The sequence below is a fragment of the Podarcis muralis genome, chromosome 2 (assembly GCF_964188315.1).
Source record: "Podarcis muralis chromosome 2, rPodMur119.hap1.1, whole genome shotgun sequence".
Taxonomy (NCBI): Eukaryota; Metazoa; Chordata; class Lepidosauria; order Squamata; family Lacertidae; genus Podarcis; species Podarcis muralis.
In genome coordinates this window covers 13768125-13787457 of record NC_135656.1, presented here as the reverse complement: position 1 = coordinate 13787457, position 19333 = coordinate 13768125, and the positions used below count along the sequence as shown (strand labels likewise).

Sequence of the window (19333 nt, the reverse complement as noted above, 5' to 3'; positions counted from 1 at the left end):
CCTGTTGCTAGTGGAAGAAAATGTAAGGATATTAACACTACAGCAGCTCGACGTCTCTAAGCATCCGAGCAGGGACAATGCCTTTTGGAGAAGAGAAAGGCGGTATCTTGTAGTATCCTTATCTATATTGGTTTATTTGCAAACTAGCATGTTCGCAGCCCAGAGGCAATTTGTGTGTTGCCTAGCATTGGCTCTCATACATCCATGTTACCCTGAGGCTGGATAAACAAAAGGCTCATTGGCAAACTTGCTTGTTCTGATATCACAGAAGAGCTTGGTACCTTAGGGGCAAGCAGCTGAGTGCTGGACAAGGAAGGCTTAAACTTCTAAAGGCAATGCACAACATCTGTCAAACTGATAGTTATGTACTGTACTGAGTTGAATAGGATCCAAAAGGCAGCAGTCTGATTGGTCCTAGAACATTAGGATTCAGAATGCAGCAGTCTGGTTGGTCCTAGAACAATGCAGCAGTATGATTGGACCGCAGGAGCCACCCAATCCAGCTCCAGGTGGAAGTTAATCCGCAACCTGATTGGCCTACAGGAGAATCCCGGAATTAGCCAATCACGTGGGGCCCATTGTGTAAATAATGTATATAAGGCAGACATTCTGGGGAAACTCCGATTCCTCTTCACCACTCTGAACTGAATAAAGAGCATGAAATCCACACTCAACTCCGAGTATATTTCACTGATTAATTCATCAAATCTGAATGGAGCAGTTTTATAGGAACATAGAAAGTTGCCTTACTACCTCAGGCTATTTATTGCCCCACCTAGCTCAGCACTGCCTGCACAGCAACTGGCAACAGCTCTTCATGACGTTCTCATAAATGTGCCTTTCCCCCAGCCAGAGTTGCCGGTGACTGAACTCGTGATCTTCTGCATGCAACTCATGTGATCTGTCACTGAGCTTTAGCCCTTCCCATCCTGCATAATGAACAACCATGGGCCACAGACAGGCAGATTACAATCCCAGATGTCATGCATAGGTAGAGAGATAATGAGAAGGGGCCAGAGATAAGCTTAGCCACTCCTGTAGGGAAAGGAGAACCAGAGCAGGTATCCAGGAAGTACACCAGGCTGCTGCTCCTTTCCTTTTCGACATCCCATGCTGTCATGGACTGGCTTGGATGCACCCGGAAACTTTCCCCCTCCACCTAATTCACCTTCCACCTGCTCACCACCCAGCCTGATGAACCCTTTATGGAGAATTCAAAAGCTTGCACCCTACTTATTAACATTTCGGTTGCCGTGATGCGGCATTTGTGCTTTTTTTTTTTTTTTTGGACATAATTTTTATTTGGTTTTACAAATATAAAATTACTGTATAACAAAACAGCCACACACATCCACAGTTAGAAGATTCCTCCGAATCTCTGGACTTCCCACTTTGGAGGGGAAGGTGGGTCCTATTGTTAAACCTTTTCTACTGCATCTTTTTCAGTAGCCCATGTTTTATATAACTCCATTATCTCAATAGTACTTGCTACATTACAAGTATTGCAATCCTGCTAGTGTTTTCATCTGGTTACAGTGGTCTTCCAAGATAAATTATAAAATTTCCCCCATTCTTTATTGAAGTTTTGGTCTTCTTGGTTCCTGAGCTTTCCGGTCAATTTTGCTATTTCGGCATAGTTTTAGTTTCGCCAACAGTTTAATTTGCCATTCTTCTCTGCTAGGGACTTTATCTTCTTTCCATCTCTGGGCTAATAGCATCCTTGCTCCCATTGTCACAGACTTTTGTGCTTTTTCATGAGAGTTCACCAGGGCTTCCTCAGCTTTTTATATGAAACAGATTGTGCTTGTGCCACAATGAGGCACACTGTCACCTCGAAAAATAATGCCAACAATTTACTCTTGTGGCCGTTCTAAACACGACTTCACATTGCAACATAGCTGTCAACGTTTGCCTTTTTTAAAGGGAAATTCCCAATACGAACAACCTAAATAAAAGTATTGTTGTATATTACGCTTGTTGTTTGTTATGTTTGTGTCTGTTGTGGGTGGATTTCTGTGTTGGGGGGTGGGGGTGGGGGTTTTGTGTTATGTTGTAAATAAAATTTCCAATAAATTTTTTAAAAAATAAAATAAAGGGAAATTCCCTTATTCCAAATAGGATTCCTTGCAAGAAAAGGGAAAAGTTGACAGCTATGCATTGTAAAGTGAGGCTACCATTGATCCGAAAGCTGCAAGCTTTCCCTGCTTAGCCCTGTTTAGGGAAGCTTTTAATGTTTAATAGGTTATTGTATTTTAGTGTTTTGTTGGAAGCCGCCCAGAGTGGCTGGGGAAACCCAGCCAGATGGGCGGGTGTAAATAATACGTTGTTGTTGTTGTTGTTGTTCCCGGCGCCTCCATTCCCTCGCTAAGGCACCATCCCACCACCCTTGCGAGGCGCGAGGCCTAATCCGGCAGCAGCAGCAAAGGCTGTGAACTACGGTTCCCATGATGCCTTCGGCTCCCGCCATGCATCGCGCCCGCTCCGCTTCTCCTCGCCCCCCCCCCGCCAGTGTGAGGTATGGCAACGCGTTGACGACGCGCTGACGTAAGCGGAGGGGGGGGTGAGGGTTCACGGAGGCCGGAGCCGGCGTCTGTCTCTGGTAGCTGGCAGAACTGAGGCGGCGGCGAACCGGACGCGCTTCCACCTCAGGCTGCCCCCTTCATGGCGGCCCGCCGGCTCCGGGAAGTCTGGCGACTGGGAGCGCGGGGAGGGCTGAGGCCGCGAGCGCCCCCGACCGGCTGGTGAGCGGGGCAAAGGAAAGGGAGAGGAGGAGGAGGGAGGAGGAGCCTGGGCTGGGCGCAGGTTCAGGGTTGCCACATTCCCCCTCGACCGGCGCTCCTCTGCCTCACACAGCAGGCAAACTCGAAAGGGGAAGCTGCACCCCCCCTCAAAAAATAACCCCTCTAGCGCCTCATTCTCCATGCTGGGGAGAAAGACTCGCCTCTCGGCTTTCCTGCCTTCCCGGGGCAGCTTGGAAGAGGAGCCAGGAGGAAGGGGTGAAGTTGGCAACCCCAAACACTCCCGTCAGAGTTCAAAGGCAACGCGTCGAAAATGGACAGGCCCCTTTTCAACAAGAGCCCAGCGGGGGGGGGGGAGGAGCCTTTGGCAGGTGCTGGTGCATATGGGGGGGAATAATAAGGGGGGCATATATGCCCCCCTGCTTTGGCTTTCAATTCAGTGGGGTAGCACTGAGGAGTTTGGGAGAGAATAAGCTGCACAGCCCTTGGAAGGTCATCAGAGGGGCGAATGCCAAAAGGAGAGGGGTTGGAAGCGGAAATGGAGGTTAAATAGATACCCATGCTCGCATATTAAGGGAGGAGGTTATATTGTGCTTGCAGGGTTTCAAGCCCTGAGACCTCCAGGTATAGGGCGGTATATAAATTCAACGAATAATAATAAAGTTATTGTGAGTTAGGAGGAAGGCCAAGGGTAGTGAGAGGGTGGAGGACAAAGAGGTCAGGGAGGAGGTTGTGTCAGTAGCAAAGACATGCTCAGAGGGAGATGAAGAAGGGTAACAGGTCTGTGCGAACTGATCCGCCAAATGGTTAGAGGGGTTTTGGTTAATGGCTGCATCCCTGTAGGGAGCATGGGAAAAGTTGCGAACACACTGCGGTCCATTGAGGGGGTTTATTTCAGGGATGGAGCAGCAGGTGATTATGGGGAAGGGCTGTTAGTAGGAACCCCATTCCTTCAGCTCATGACCCTAATTCTGTTTGCCAATAAATAACACAGCCTGGTGCTAGTTTGCCTCCCTCTGTTTCTGGTAACATCCCCCCCCCCCCAAGAAATGTCTTGTTCCTTTAGCAGAATACACCTGAGGGTCACCAGAATTAAACATTGCCACCAGTGGCAATTATGCTTTTGGTCACTTATGGGTAAAGTACACCCCTACTTATCTTTTTGTACTCACAATTAAGGTGAGCAAATGAGTTTCTCTGTTGTCCCCCCCGCCGCCGCCCTTTTCAATCCATGTTTGTTTACAGAGTTGTGACTCAGTGCACAGGGACTGGTGGTTTCCTGGATCCGTTTCTCTGGAATAAGACACTCATCTTGTGTCCATGTATTGGTGGAGAACAGTGTGTTGCATAATTGGTAGCTGGTGGCATTTACAACTGTGTAATCTCCAAAGAGGTACATGAAAAGGGCAGCTTAATGGAAACTTTCTCTTTAGCTTATGTAAGCATCACTTATTGGAGATGAGAACAAAAGAGAGAACTTGACTTGGGAATAGTTGACTCTCTACAGACCCATTCCTGCTGGTAAGCTATCCATGGTCTTTAGGCTGAGGTTTGCTACTTGTTGGCTTGCTAAAGCTTGCCAGGACTGTGTTGGCTTGAGCAGCAGTGAAACAAATAAGATCCTAGAACATAGAGTTGGCAGGACAATGCCACATCTTTGCCCTTCAAGTTGGAGAAGGTTGGTAGTGCCTGTTGCTTTAGCAAACAGGTGGCGATCCAGAGTTAAGAGCTGGTGCCACTGGAGTCTTTGGACCAGATTTCAAGATGCACCTGGCTTTTGAACATCCTTCAATAGGACTGCTTTTCTTGGCTTCTGCATTAGCCCTATTTTTGTTCAGAAGCATACAGTGTCTAGATTGCAGGTAGATGTACACAGTTATGCTTTTCTATTGCTGTGTTAGCAACCACTGACTGGAGAGTGCCAGAATAATGTCTTGAAATAATGTGCAGTGTTTGACTTCACAGAACACAGCAAGAAGGATAGGAAGATGCCTTGCCATAGCCTGTCTGGCTCAGTATCACCTACAATCTCTGCCTGGAGATTGAACATAGGACCTTCTGCCTGCAAGGCAGATGGCTTTACCACTGAGCTATAGCCCTTTCCCCAGCATGGGGATGTTGGAGCCTGTGGAACTGGCTGCTACCAGGTTGCTAATGGTAACGCCTTTTGGTGCAAGATTTTGTTTGGACTTGATGTGAATGAGAATATAGAGGTGAGGCATGGCTTGACACCAGAGAACATACAAGTTTGTGCACCCGCAAGTGGTGGTGGTATGTGAGTTGCCGTTCCTCAGTTTCTTTGTGGGGAGTAAGTTGATGGGCTTTGAAGGGCTTTGTGAGGGTTAACCTACTGTGTGCTCTGTCATCCCAGATTAAAAGCACCTGGTTTCACCAGTGGCATGTTGGATTTCCTGTGCTTTAACTTTCTTACGTAACAGTCCTATTCATAAGCACTTGCTTGGCAGCACTCCAAAATAAATGTCCCAGCTAACCTGCTGGGCAGCTATTACTGTAACTGGTCCTTGTTTTTTTCCTAGAGTGTCCCTGAGTATGCCTCACTGTTCGATGTCAAATGGGTGATCCTTTTGGGCTGATTTGCCTATGAAGCATAGACCCTTGATCTTGCAACATGTTGCTGGATCCATTTCCTGCTTCTCAGACCTTTTCCCACCTTCACAACATGTGCCGCAAGTTCTCTGAAAGCACTTGCCCTTGTGAAGAGCAGTTGCTTGTTCAGCAAAGGACTAGCACACCAATTACCTATTTACTTTCTTCTCATTTACAGAAAAGACTTTAAGGAAACTAAACTCCTCCTGACTCGTGCCAAAAAGGCACAGAGCATGATGAAATTGGGTCAAGCATAGGGCTGGGCGGTATATTGATATGTCGTCTAAAACCTGGTTTGAAGTCCATATCGTAATAATGGTTTCATAGTTTTTGACCTGGCAATGTATTGCGAATCATGATGTGTGTGCCCAGCCCTAGTCATGACACTCATCTCCTTAGCCTGTAGTGGGGTTCTCCAGAAACCCTACAGGTCCATTTCTTCAGTCCCCTGAGGTCATGATTGCGAGCAGCCTGTAGCTTTGTCCGTCCATGCAAAGTGTACTCGTTTCTTTCCCCTCTGGTATGGAAATTCCTCCTTCCCTGAATAGACTTTCCGCTTGGCACTCTGAGCATTTATTGGTTGACAAGGCAGTTCAGCTGATCCAGTGGGAGGGCTTAGAGTCAATATTGCATAAGATAAGCCAGCCAGCCAGTACCCATGTGAGAGATGGAAGCTGGCCAGGGCACAAGGTAGCGCAGAGGGCTTGTGTAACCCTGTCTGATGTTTCCTTTCATGTAATTTTGAGCAAGACTTGTGGGAAGTGAAGGAGGAAATCATCCCCGCTAACTGTGGGCGTGTCTGGCAGTCCCAGTCAGGGTTCAAGCATTACACTGTCTCTGGAACAAAGCATTTGTGACCCAAAAGCAAGATGAGAGATCGGACAGGGCCAGCCTAAGACACATACTGCCTTGTCTATGCATCTAAGTGGAGCCTCATTCCTTGCTAACTAGTGTAAGGCACAATCCAATGGGAGGTGTTGCTGCAGAAGCCCCATTGAAGTGAACAGGAGCTGTGTAAGGTTACAGAAGTGCTCCTGGCAGCTCCTGTTCATGTCTGTGAGCTTTGCCACATGAGTCTGATCTGTCCGTTTTCAACTCTGCTGCCCTTAATAGTATCCAAAATACTTCACCTGAGGCAGCAACCTCACCTTTCCCCATTGTAGGGCCATCTGTGGGATCAACTGGTGAGAACCCCCCCCCCCAATCTCTTCACACTGTAGATCAATGATTTTCAACCAGGGTGTCTTGAATAATGGTCAGGGATGCCGCGGGCAACACTGGCCTCTGTCCCTCTTCCCTTCCCTCGCATCTCTGCCTCCCAAAGGCTTGCACAGCTGTTTGTTGCAGCAGCCCTGGCTACAAGCTCCCCAGGTGAAAAGGTGCCTCCGGGGCTGGCCAGGGGGTGCTTCCCAGGTCCCTGTGGGGCAGTGTGAGGAGGCATCTCTCTTTGGGGCAGGGAGGACAGGTCAGAGACCGGGGGTGGTAGCTAAGGCTGCCCAGAGGACTCCCAAGGAGTGGGGAGAGGAGAGGGGGCTGAAGGAACACTCCACAAGGGAGAGTGTTTGAAAAAGGGGTGAGGGGCTGTTAGCTCTGCAGGCAAGGGGTGACACAACTGGGCTTCTGAGCCCCACAGGGGTTCTGCAGAAAGAATGTAGTTGGTCAAAGGAGCCATGGACCCAAAAAGGTTGAAAATCTCTGCTGTAGATCAAACATAACAGCATCCCAACTACTGTCATACTCCCAGCTGACTAAGTAAAATGCCTGCTTGAAGCCCGCTTGAAAGCAGGAACAGGCAAAAGGAGGTGTTTTTGTCTTTATGACATACACAACTATGTGCTGTCCTTCTGTCCAACTTTGGAGAAGGGTTGGGGAACACAGAAAAGACCCTGTTTATTACTTTGATGCTGGAACGGAAGCAGGCTTCCCTTGGACCTTACCTCAGTTTGTCAGCGTGGGTGATAAACCATATAGTAAGTTATACAGTATTCCTTTATTTCCTTGCATATTTCTCATAATTCAGCATGGTGCAGGTTTGCAAGTTGCTTCAAATACGATGGTGGGTGGTAGCTTAAGCCTGTACATTCTGCTTGGCAGATTGGATGTGCACGGTCTTGGCTCTGAAGGCTCAGTCTCACAAATGTAGAGAATGCTCAAGGATATTTTTTTTTGGGGGGGGTAGCATTAATATAGGAGCCTCTAGATTAGCAGGGGCCTTTGTCTTTGCAAATTAAATGGTTCTAGAATCAGGCTTGTGTACTCTGCTGATTATTTCTAGATGTGGTATTTTTCAAATTTCATAACAACAACAATAATAACAATAATTTATACCCCACCCATCTGGCTGGGTTTCCCCAACCATTCTGGGTGGCTTCCAACAAAATATTAAAAATGCAATAAAACATCAAACATTAAAAGCTTCCCTAAGTTTTAGGGAATTTAGGGAATTATTCCCTAAGAACACAGCTTCAAAAGGTGGTGCTTGGTCATGCTTCCTTGTAACTTATCTATGAGGAAACTCCGATTAATGCTCCTGTTTTGCTTTCTGCTGGGCATTGAAGAGTGTCCCTTTGGAATTAATCTTCATGAAGGTGTAGTGAATCTCCTGACCGTTGAGTCCAGCTAATCCTGAGGATTTTTCAGTTCCAGGTACATGCCGTCCTGTGGGATTCTGATGATCCGTGCCCCCCAAGCTGTCAGCAGTGCCGATTGGGATCTTAGTGCTCAGCACAGCCGGACGTTTATCAACTTTACAGGGCCTTTCACCAACAAACGGAAGGAATATTCGGAAAGGAGGATCCTTGGGTGAGCGGACTTGCTTCACAGGAGGATGAATGAGCTGTATTTGTGATTAGAACAAAACTGCACCTTGCCTTCTAGTCCAGCATCTGCTTCCCACATTGGCCACCCAGATGCTTCTGGGAAGCCCACAGGGCATTGGGAGGCAATAGCCTCTCCTCTAGTTGTTTCCAAGCAACTGGTTATGGTGCCTCGGATCCAGGCAGTAGCGCATATTTATATATATGTAGCCAGCCATCATCACTAGCTGCCATTAATCTCCTAATCTCCTGTGAATTTGTCTAAATGCCTTTTGAAGCTGTCCAAGTTGGGGACCCTCCCTCCATTTTGTGAGCATTGTGAAGTCTTTCCTTTTGTCTGTCCCGATTCTCCCACCATTCATCTTCATTGGATGGTATCGCATTCCAACAGTATGAAAGAGGGAGAAAACTTGCTTCCTCGACACCATTCAGAATTTTATAAACATCTCACACCCCACGCGCTGCTTTTTCTAAAACGAAGAAGCCCCAAATGTTGGACATAAAGATTGTCCAGCAGCGTAGGCAGTGGCATAGGACTGCAAAGGCAAAGGGTCTGTTCCTAGTTTTGTGTGGGAGTCTAAGGAAGCCACTCAAACTGTGGCCATAGCCACACTTGCCTAGAAGTAGCTCTCAGTCAGTCTGCTTAGAATAAAGGTGTCAATTGTGCTGGGTCTAACCCATAACTTCTGTTTGAGGACTTTTCTGCTTTGCTCTGTATTAGATAAATAAACCCCAAGAATGAAGTATTTGTTCTGATAATAAAGTGTAGGGCATAGAGGTGCCTTGGATAAATAAGAACAAATTGTGTATCAAACTCCCACACCTTGTGACTGCAGCAGATAACATGCATTCTATGTCCCACCACCCAAAAGCCCCCAAAGTCCTGGGCTTGAATAAGAGGGAAGCAATGCTGCCTTAGAAATTCTCTTACCTTAGACATGCTTTGAGCATGACTGTCAAGCTCTGAACTCAGAGCCAGGCTCCAGTATTCTGCATACGTGCAAACCCAGTTGTGATTTCAGCCATCTCCCACTTGCATACCCTCTTCTCAATAAACTCATTGGCCAGTTCAACTAAAGAAATGGCTTACGTGTTCCCTGTTATGTAGATTGTGTGCTGTCACCATCAGGTTGTCATTGTTATAACAGCTCTGAGGAGCTCCTGAATTAACACTCTCCTTTCTTGCAGTTACTCCATGCAGGAGATCTATGAAGTTGTGTCCAATGTGGATGAATATAAGGAATTTGTTCCCTGGTGCAAGAAATCAGTTGTGGTCTCTAGGAGGACAGGCCACGTGAAGGCCCAGCTGGAGGTTGGGTTTCCTCCTGTTGTGGAACGTTACACTTCCATTGTGACACTGGTGCGGCCCCACCTAGTAAAGGTGAGCTATCATCAGCAACATCATAATTTATTATTTATACCCCACCCATCTGGCTGGGTTTCCCCAGCCACTCTGGGTGGCTCCCAACAGAATATTAAAAACACGATAAAACATCAAACATTAAAAACTTCCCTAAACAGGGCTGCCTTCAGATGTCTTCTAAAAGTCAGATAGTTGTTTATTTCCTTGACATCTGATGGGAGGGCATTCCACAGGGTGGGCGCCACTACCAAGAAAGCCCTCTGCCTGGTTCCCTGTAACCTCACTTCTTGCAATGAGGGAACCGCCAGAAGGCCCTCGGTGTTGGACCATAGTTTCCGGGCTGAATGATGGGGGTGGAGATGCGCCTTCAGGTATACTGGGCCAAGGCCATTTAGGGCTTTAAAGGTCAGCACCAACACTTTGAATTGTGCTCGGAAATGTACTGGGAGCCAATGTAGCTGCACATTTCTGTGCTATCCAGACTGAAATATCTTCCATTATACAGTACATTGTATAATCATGAGCACTGATTCCAACAACTCGCCACGTAGAAATTTCAAATGATTAGAGTGCTTAGGAAAGAGGCCTTATCCTAATGCTGACTGATGGCATGCCTGATACAATCTGATGGGTCGCGGGTGAGCATCAGCTCCAGAGCTGCAGTCAGAACCAGGGACGGACACTCTTGTTCTAGCTTATCTGGGTGGGCATGGACGTTGCTAGCAAAATCATTCTCTGATCTCACCTCTGTCCTGTATCCCAGGCGGTCTGCACTGATGGGAAGCTCTTCAACCACCTGGAGACCAGCTGGCGTTTCAGCCCTGGCATTCCTGGCTACCCCCGCACTTGTACAGTGGACTTCTCGGTAAGCACACATGGCTATAAAAGTGTTCTCAGGCAGCTCGGCTCCTGTTCCGGACTGTGCCAGCAAGGGGTGGGCTTATTCCTTTGCAACAGGAAATAAAGGTGCTTGCCTGTGATGAAGCCCAAGCATTAGTCAGCCAAGGAAGCAAATGTTCTTTTCATGAGCAGAAACTGTGTGTACAGAAGGGCCAGAGCTCGAGTGTTGTGTCTCCTGGGTTCACTTTTTGTCTCTTAGAGAGCAGGTGAGAGCCAAAACTCCTGACTTCTTAATGAGTGTGACTTTGAGGAAGTTTTTGATCCTAAAGTGTGACCTTCTGTGGAGGTGTGAACGCTTGCTATGGGATACTTAACCTCCTCTTCTCCTCTCAGTCTTCTTGTGCGTTCCACAAGGCAGAGATGGGTCTGTTCCTCAGCACCACTACCATTGCTGCTGCCTCTAAATCAGGCATCCCCAAACTCGGCCCTCCAGCTGTTTTGGGACTACAATTCCCATCATCCCTGACCACTGGTCCCGTTAGCTAGGAATGATGGGAGTTGTAGTCCCAAAACAACTGGAGGGTGGAGTTTCGGGATGCCTGCTCTAAACAATCCCAGCTGGTGTGACAAGCTCACTCTGCGTCACTTCATGTGGTCGTCTAATTTTGTGATGCTTAAGGACTAATGAAGCAACATCCTATTTTTGAATGATGATAATGAGGCAGGGCAAAGTGCCTTCCTTAGGGGTCAAATGTGGGATTACACAAATCTCATACTCTTCCCCCAACCTTGCAATGCACCTTTGGTTCCTTGTTTCTTTTCCGTTGCGTCTCTAAAATGGTGCTATTGTCTTAGAATAGCCGGGATAGATTCTGGAGGACAGCTCCATCTCGGAGAAGCTCCTTAGGTTATCAGAAGATGAGAGAAATGGGGGCAGATGAGGAATTCTACTCCTCTCTGTCATTCCCGCCCCCCCATCTGCCTTCCTCCCCTCCCCTCCCCCTGTCTGAGACAGGGTCTACAAGATGGTACTGGCATCTTAGAGAGACTGGCAAGGTTTCTCTTGGGTGATGCCTTGTTGCACAAGATAGTGCTGTCCTTGAGCAACTTTACAAGTCCCACTAGGATGTCAAATTTTTCCTCATCTGTGAGTGGAAAAGGTGGGCTGAGCAGAAGTCCAGATGTGAACTCCCATCTCTTGCCAGCAATAAGATGGCTGCACATGTTGGAGGATATTTTCACCATCCTAGGGATACTGTTTCTTCACAGGTGGCTTAATGTAAACGAGGGATGGGAAGCCTGTGGCTTTTGAGACGCTGGCAGCTCATTTCTCATCCTTGACCATTGGCCGTGCTGGCTGGGTCTGCAGAGCTGCAGGTTTCTTGCACCTTGCTCTCGCCATTATCTTCTGATGTGCCCAGTAACAAAATGATCTCTGCCAATCACGCCTGCTGCACTTGGGGAGTTGCAAACCCTTTGGGAATATCAGCTGCAGGGCACTTTACAGAGCAGGGCTTTTCATATCTGTCACAGGAAGATTCCCTCCCACCCTTCCCCATATATTCACAGTACTAAAAGGTAAAGGTACCCCTGACCATTAGGTCCAGGCGCAGACAACTCTGGGGTTGCACGCTCATCTCGCTCTATAGGCTGAGGGAGCTGGCGTTTGTCCGCAGACAGCTTCCGGGTCATGTGGCCAGCATGACTAAGCCGCTTCTGGCGAAGCAGAGCAGCATACGGAAACACTGTTTACCTTCCTGCCGGAAGGTGCTTTTGAACTGCTAGGTGGGCAGGAGCAGGGACCGAACAATGGGAGCTCACCCTGTCGCGGGGATTCGAACTGTCGACCTTCTGATTGGCAAGCCCTAGGCTCTGAGGTTTAGACCACAGCGCCACCCGCGTCCCTTATGCACAGTACTAGAATGCAATACTAGAGCTATGAGACGGCAGACTAATGCTCTTCCTCTCTCCCCAGATTTCCTTCGAGTTCCGCTCCCTGCTGCACTCGCAGCTGGCTACCGTCTTCTTCGACGAGGTGGTCAAACAGATGGTCGCTGCTTTTGAACGCCGGGCGGCAAAGAGCTACGGTCCCGAGACCCGCATTCCCCGAGAGCTCATGTTCCACGAGATCCACCAGACGTGAAGGGCTCCCTGCTGCTTTGGTGGCCACGCGGACACTGCACTGGGGTGTGCACTCATGGCTTCCTCAGCCCCTCTGTTTTTATCTATTTATTTGGTTTCTCCTGGTATCCTGTCTTAATTTATCCACTGGGCCTGGTGTGATGAAGAGAGACTTTTTCCTAAGGAAAGGGCCAGGTGGTCATGTTACCTCCGGAGCAACCTCTTAACTGTCTGTTTTGCCTAGTCATGCTCTTATGCTGGGTCATACATACATACTTCGTTTTGTAGGACTTTCTTTGAAGCCCTTCTCCTCCCCTCCCCCTTAATCCCCCAGTCTGCAGAGCGTTTCCCATCCCATTCTCCACCTATTTTGTATGTGCCAGCATGGCCGGCCTTAGGCTGAGGACAGTGCCGGACCCTGTTTCTCTGGGGAACAGGGGGTGGCGGAAGCTCACAGCATGTGGCCGTGTGCTCTCTTTCTGTGCCTAGTGAAGGGCCCATTGGAAACCGTGCCTCGCAAATCACTTGTTTTAAAAAGAAGGAAAGGAAGAAAGCCCTGACCTGGACTGCCCCTTGACAATAGAGAATAAGCGTGGCGAGGCTGTACTTTTTGTCTGGCAGTCTCCTTAGCTGTTAGTGGTTGGATTCTGCTGGTTGAACGTTGGTTTGGAGTGCAGTAGCGGAAATGCAGGCATGGCGGAGGGGAGCAGGCAAGCAGTGCAGAGTGGCTGGTGTCTGTTACTGAGGGTAGAGGGTGCTCTGCAGTTGCTGCTTTCTTTGAGGCTGTGCAAAGCTAACATCGTACTTGTGCTGAAACATCAGGCTGGGATTCTTCTTCTTCCTTGCCCAAACAGTACCATAAGCTTTGTTCATCACTAGGCTATCTAAGGGAGATTTGCATCCAGCCAGCTGCCCTGTGTCTTCCTTTTGGTTGATAGAAGAGTGCAGAGTAGCAAAAGATGTGTGCCAAATAAAGGGCCAAGGGGGAGATATGGCCCTCTTGGAGCCAGAATAGTTTTAGAAATGTTAGAAGACACACTCCAAATGGGTGCACATTTGCGGTGGGGGTGCGGGGAGAGAAGGGAAGCAGAATTACTTGTTGGGAGTGCAACCAGAGTTTTCTGCAAAAGTTCAGATTCCTCTGTCCTCCTGTTTCATTAAAACCCATGTCCAACCCTCTTGAAACGTCACCTAAAACCCAAAGGTGGATGTCTTGGTTGCAGCCTTTTGAAGTGCCATGCCTAAGGCATCTTTGGGATTATTGAGGCAATGGGTTGCACAAGCCTGCCAGCGCTCACCACAGCACCATAGTTGCGTTCTGCTTTGCATTATGGGAATGGAATATAGCATTTTCAGGCTGGGGGCTGCTGCTTTGAGGACAGGACTTCCACCTGCGCAGAAGCATGGTCCCTCTTCTACCAAATATTTCCATACAGGGAGAGTGACTATGCCTTGTGCAGCCCACTTGAGATAAAGCGCCACCCGTGGGAAGTGATTAGCATGCCACTGTCTGCAGCTGGCTTGTGGGAAGGTGCTTAGTTGGGGTGTGTATTCTGAGTCTTGGCCCCATTGAAAGCTGCAAGTTGAGACCAACCTTGCCTGCCCAGCAGCTGTTCCTGAAATTGCCTCCTGTTCCCATGACCACCACTGTGGGTCTCCCAAAACCCCACCCTGCACTTTTCCCCGGTGCAGACATCCATTTGTGTTGCCTATTTTGCTGTAAACCCGGTACCCTGTTTTGAGCTGGAAAAGGAGTTTATCTACGTTTAGACGCACATTTTGCACAAGCGGTGTGCACACAAACACACGACTGCTGGGGTTGAGCCCTGCGATGTGGGCCTGGGGTATTCCAGGCCCTGTTGCTTCCAAGTTTCAGGCGCCAGAGTGTTTGTGTGCCTGCTTTTATGAAGATGTCACGTTGCATAACATGGGGTGAGAGTGATCACTATGTTTTTCACAGATTCCTGTGGCTCTCTGCTCAGCGGAAGGAGGAAGATAGGTTAAAACGGCAGGTTGAGGGAAATAAAGTAGGTGGATGAACCTTGGGCCTTGCTTTGTTTGTGCCCATTGAGCAGCCAGATCACCCCACTTGCTCCAATGTGAGGTGTAGATCTGCTATACCTGCCCTTGGAGGGGAGGGGCTTGAAGTTGGCTTTGTAACAGAGGCTTGCCTTACATGTGTTACAAGGCCTTGCTCTCTGAGCTTTCCTCTTCAGAACCAGGATCCCTGGACCAGTGATGGGGTCATGGCTAGAAGCCTGCCACGTTTGGGTAGCGGGAGGCATATGGACCATTGGGAACATGACCCCCTCTTTCTTCATAAAGTGGGGGGGGGGGCGCTGCTGTGGCATAGATACCTGAGCAATCTCCTGTCGAGGCTGCTAGGTGTTGCCCATTGTACAATGGATGGCTTCCTTTTGTGTCTGACCACGGGTTTCATGGCCTCGCTTTTCCTCCAAAGAATGCAAGAATAGTTTGGGCTTCTATCCCAAATTTACTGCGTTGCTATCATTGTAATGGCTCTGGAAACAACCACCCACTTCCCGTGCTGAGCTAGAAACCCAGTTTTGGAGGCAGCTCCTGCGAGTCAGTCCAAAGGCTTCTTACTCGCCATCGGTTTTGCATACCAATTGGCTCCATGCAGTTACGCTGTGATCTCCCAAACTGTATAGATTTGACTGTACAGTTGGTGTCCTTTGCTGAGATGTTCCCTCGGCAACTCTCCCCAAATCTCTCATTTGTAAAGGTGGTCTTTCCTTCCCTGCTCCCAAAATTGCCAGCTTTTACCGACCGAAGGGGGCTTGTTTCCAAAGAACATCCTCCTTCTGCCTTTCTGAGCTGCTGAAACTATTTACTTGCTCTTTATCCCAGTTTCTGCTGTTATCCTGTAAGAACAAACAGGCTTGCTCTATGGAATGCATACACAAGGCAGTGATCTTTTCAGAGTCCTCAGGGAGGAAAGGCTTGCATTTCTAAGACCTGTATTTCCAGAATGCTTCTCTGAGCAAATAGTTCCTTTAGTAGTAATAAAAGGCAATAAGCGCTAGTGAGGAAGCCGCTCCGAGAGGAAGTCATTAACAATAGCACGCTTCTAACCTGCTCTGCTAAGCATGTCCTGTGCTGTATTCATGAAAAACAGTCACTTTAGAACTCCACCTTCCTACTTGGCTGCCCTTGTTACATCTGAATTTAATGGAGGTACATTTGGGTGGGCTGGCAGGAATGTTTTCTATTTCTATCCATGCGTTTGGGAACCTGTCCTCGCATCCAAGTCTGGCAAAGTGACCAGCGTGGCACAAGGGCTAGCGCACAAATTTCTCTGTCTACACACGTTCAGGAAGAACCAGCCTGAACTCTCACGTTTACACGAGGATCAGTTGCGTAGAAGAGGGACTGTGATTTCAGCTGGGAGAGCCCTGGCTTCAAATCCCGTTTCAGGCGTGCTCTGTTTGAAGGTGATTTGGGGTCAAGTTGGCTGTATATACCTACCATAAAATTTGGATTTGCGGATACAGGGAAGGCTTTTTAAAGCTAACTAAAGCGTATTTCAGAAATACTTCTGTGATATTGGCGCCTGGACTGCCTGGCAGTCTCAAGACAGTTGCTGCTGTTTGCAGCCTTCGCCAATAAGATGAGCAATCTTATTCATGCTTACTTGGAACTAATTACTGTGGAACTTGGTGGGACTTACTTCTGTGTAAATATGGTTAGGCCACTGTGCCAGAGGCTGGGGGACGCAAGAGGCTTTGAGTAGCACAAGGAACTTGTAGTTATCATAAGCAAGCTTACTTTCCACTGCAAGGGGGTGGAAGGTGCATTCACAAAGGGAATGAGAGGATCCCATTGTCTCCAGTTGCACAATTTATTCAAATCACAAAATTCTTTTCTGCTGGGAGGAGGGAGAGGGAATGATGACATGGTAGCAGCTTCAGAGCCCAAAATGTATTGCCTCCTTTGCTTCTAATGCAGAGACCAACTGCTGCTCTGCAAAGCTGGTTTCTTCTGGAGAGTGCTGCCTGCATACCTCCCTTGAATTTGGACTCTAACCTTCAGATCAATGCTGCCAGGGCAGAGGCTAGCTTTAAAGTGGGTTCCTTCGGCACAGACTTCGGTCCCAAAAGTTTGCTGCACGTTGCGCTTCAAAGCAATTCCGCCATTGCCAAACAAAACAGCAAAGCGTCTTGGTTCCTGAGCCTCGTGCTCACTGTAGTTCTCTTCTGCAGCTATGAATGGAAACTCTCAAAGAAAGGTGCTCAACGTGTCTAGTGATCATCACTTTAAATTGAAAATGGGCAGCCTTGCATTTAGGCATTTGCCAAGCAGGGATGAAGCCCGGTTCACCAAGACATTATAAGGCACCAAGGAGAAGGAACTAGTGGTTCTGTTACTTTGAATCATCGTGACCTTGATCCGTGATTTAATGAATTGTGTTTGCTGCAGTCTGTGTACCACACTCCCTTTAAAATGCAAGCGCTAAGATAGTTCATGGGGCGGATTCTGCTGAAGGTTGTAGTGTTCAAGTCCCATGCAGAGGACAGGAATGTTAAGGCCCCGCTAACTTCATTTGCAGTGGAGAACATAATTCTTTATTGACACCAGACATACAAGCAGATAATGTGTCCTGGGTTGATGCTTGTTTAACGTTCCAGGTTTCTTGTCATTACTTCCTCAGCTTTTACATTCTTAACAAGAGCTTTGCCTTCATTGGAGTCATTTTGGCCCTTAAAACTATATCTACTGCAGAAAAATCAGCAATGCAGTTTGTTGCTTGTGTTAGAGAACCACATGCTCTCTCTAAAGGAAGATACTATCTACTTTTCTTTCACTGCCCCCTGCCTGTCCCCATGAACCTGGACTTTTAAGCCTCTCTGGGCACCTCATGTTTAAACCTTGTACCTGCTTCCCTCCAGTCGGCAAAGCGATTGTGTCCTAAACATTGCAGTGCCTTCTGCTCCTACCTGTATCATCATCAGGGCTGCGGCTGCCTCATGCTACTTAGCCTGGTATGTGCTACCTCAGCTTGTAAGAAAGGGGGGGGGGGTATTTCCAGAAGAAGGAAAGGGGAATAGAAAATGAGATTATGCACAGTAAGAGGAAATCATCATTGTGTTCTACCCTTTTAACTGTGAATCTTATTTGATAGCTGCAAAATCTGTCCAAGAATGTTCAAAGACTGAACCAATCCCAAGAGCATTTTTATAGACCAATAAAAAAAATGTTTGCAAAAAGGTACTTGTGGGTCTTGACTATTTAAGATTTTAGCTACATTGTCGATTTTAACCTTGCATAGTTCTTCAGGTAGAATGCATATACTTTCCACAGCTGGATTTGCTTGGTAAGTATATATTTGGTACCTATTGCATCAATATTCTTTGAAGGCATAGGAAATGTTATGCTTCATCGTTAGTGCCTAAGCCAGAGCTTTCCAAACTCTGCTTCGCAACGTGTTAAGTGTGTCGGATGCAATGTGTAGGTGTGTTGCATGAACGCTCCCCACGCTCCTCCCAGGGCTGGAGAGGGGTTATTTAAACCTTGGTTTGCTACTAAAACTGAATGGCTGTGTCGCGAAATGATGCATGTCTAAAAAGTGTCACCAACATGCAAAGCTCTGGCTTAAGCCTTCAATTTAGCACAGAATGCATGGCTGCTGAGTGTATGGAGAGAAGGTTGGGTATAAGCCTAGTTTGACTTATATACATAGGGCTGTGCTTTACAGCATGGGTGGTGACAACTGGCAATACCTATAGCACAAGGTCAAGACAAACACTGAACATGGAAAGGCAGACAATGGTGTAACTGCAAAACTATGGAGTACAACATCCCTATCCCCACCCCTCTGAGTCCTCAACTAGGTCAGGACCCAGAACTGTCAGGCATGGCAAGATGCAACGTGAGTTCTACCTTCGAAAATTCTGGTGACTATGCTGCTGCTGCAGCAGATGGCAAATCACAACAGCTATGTTCCCCTGAATAAGTATTTTTTTTTCCAAAAGGAAAGCTGACTACTGTATTTTTCCATGTATAACAATGATATTTTTTCCTTAGAAATAATAGCCAAAAGTTGTGGGTCGTTTTATACACGGATAGCAGAGGGGGGGATGGGTGATTAGTGTCAGCAGGTAGCAGGAGATTGGCAGCAGTGATTGGGTGCGTGATTGGTTGCTGTGGCAAGGCCTGCTGACGACTGGCTGTGGCAATTGGGTGTTGATTTGGTGGTGAGGCATGCATGCAATCAGCTGTGGTTGTATCGAGTGGGCAGGTGGGCTTTTGGTGGTGAGCGTGCAGACGATTGCTGGCCGCGACGATGTGTGGGATTTGCAGTGTTGGGCAGTCTGTAGAGCAATTGGTGGCGGTGATGCCACCCCCCCCCCAAAAAAAAAATAGCTCCATAACTCTGGGCAATCTCTCCCTAAAAGAAGCTCAGCTCAGCAACTTTGGGCAATTTCCCCCTCAAATTTTTTTGCTGCAGTCCCAAAAAATAAGGGTCCTCTTATACATGGGGGCATGTTATACACGGAAATATATGGTAGTTTCTGCATTACAAGCAGCCAGTGTGCTTTTATAGCAGGTGTAAAGGTAAAGGACCCCTGGACAGTTAAGTCCAGTTGAATTTTACCATGGGGTGTTGCGCTCATCTCCGCTTTCAGGCCAAGGGAACCGGCGTTTGTCCACAGACAGCTTCCTGGGTCATGTGGCCAGCATGACTAAACTGCTTCTGGCGCAATGGAATACCATGACAGAAGCCAGCGCACGCAGAAACATCATTTATCTTCCCGCCACAGTGGTACCTATTTATCTCCTTGCACTGGTGTAATTTCGAACTGCTAGCTTGGCAGGAGCTAGCACAG

General features: G+C 47.8%; 1 protein-coding gene across 1 annotated transcript; it reads left to right on the top strand.

The window, feature by feature from the left end:
- The first annotated feature begins 2548 nt into the window (after positions 1-2548).
- On the top strand, positions 2549-17717 carry COQ10A (coenzyme Q10A). The gene is made up of 5 exons (XM_028710042.2): positions 2549-2741; positions 7986-8147; positions 9350-9542; positions 10288-10389; positions 12340-17717. The coding sequence occupies exons 1-5, from the start codon at positions 2662-2664 to the stop codon at positions 12505-12507; spliced, it is 705 nt and encodes a 234-aa protein (XP_028565875.2). The 5' UTR covers positions 2549-2661; the 3' UTR covers positions 12508-17717.
- The last annotated feature ends 1616 nt before the right edge of the window (positions 17718-19333 follow it).

Coding starts and splice junctions, on each gene's coding strand:
- COQ10A (XM_028710042.2), top strand. CDS start 2,662: ATGGCGGCCCGCCGGCTCCGGGAAGTCTGGCGACTGGGAGCGCGGGGA. Junction 8,148..9,349: donor TCGGAAAGGAGGATCCTTGG/GTGAGCGGACTT, acceptor CCTTTCTTGCAG/TTACTCCATGCAGGAGATCT. Junction 10,390..12,339: donor CTTGTACAGTGGACTTCTCG/GTAAGCACACAT, acceptor CTCTCTCCCCAG/ATTTCCTTCGAGTTCCGCTC.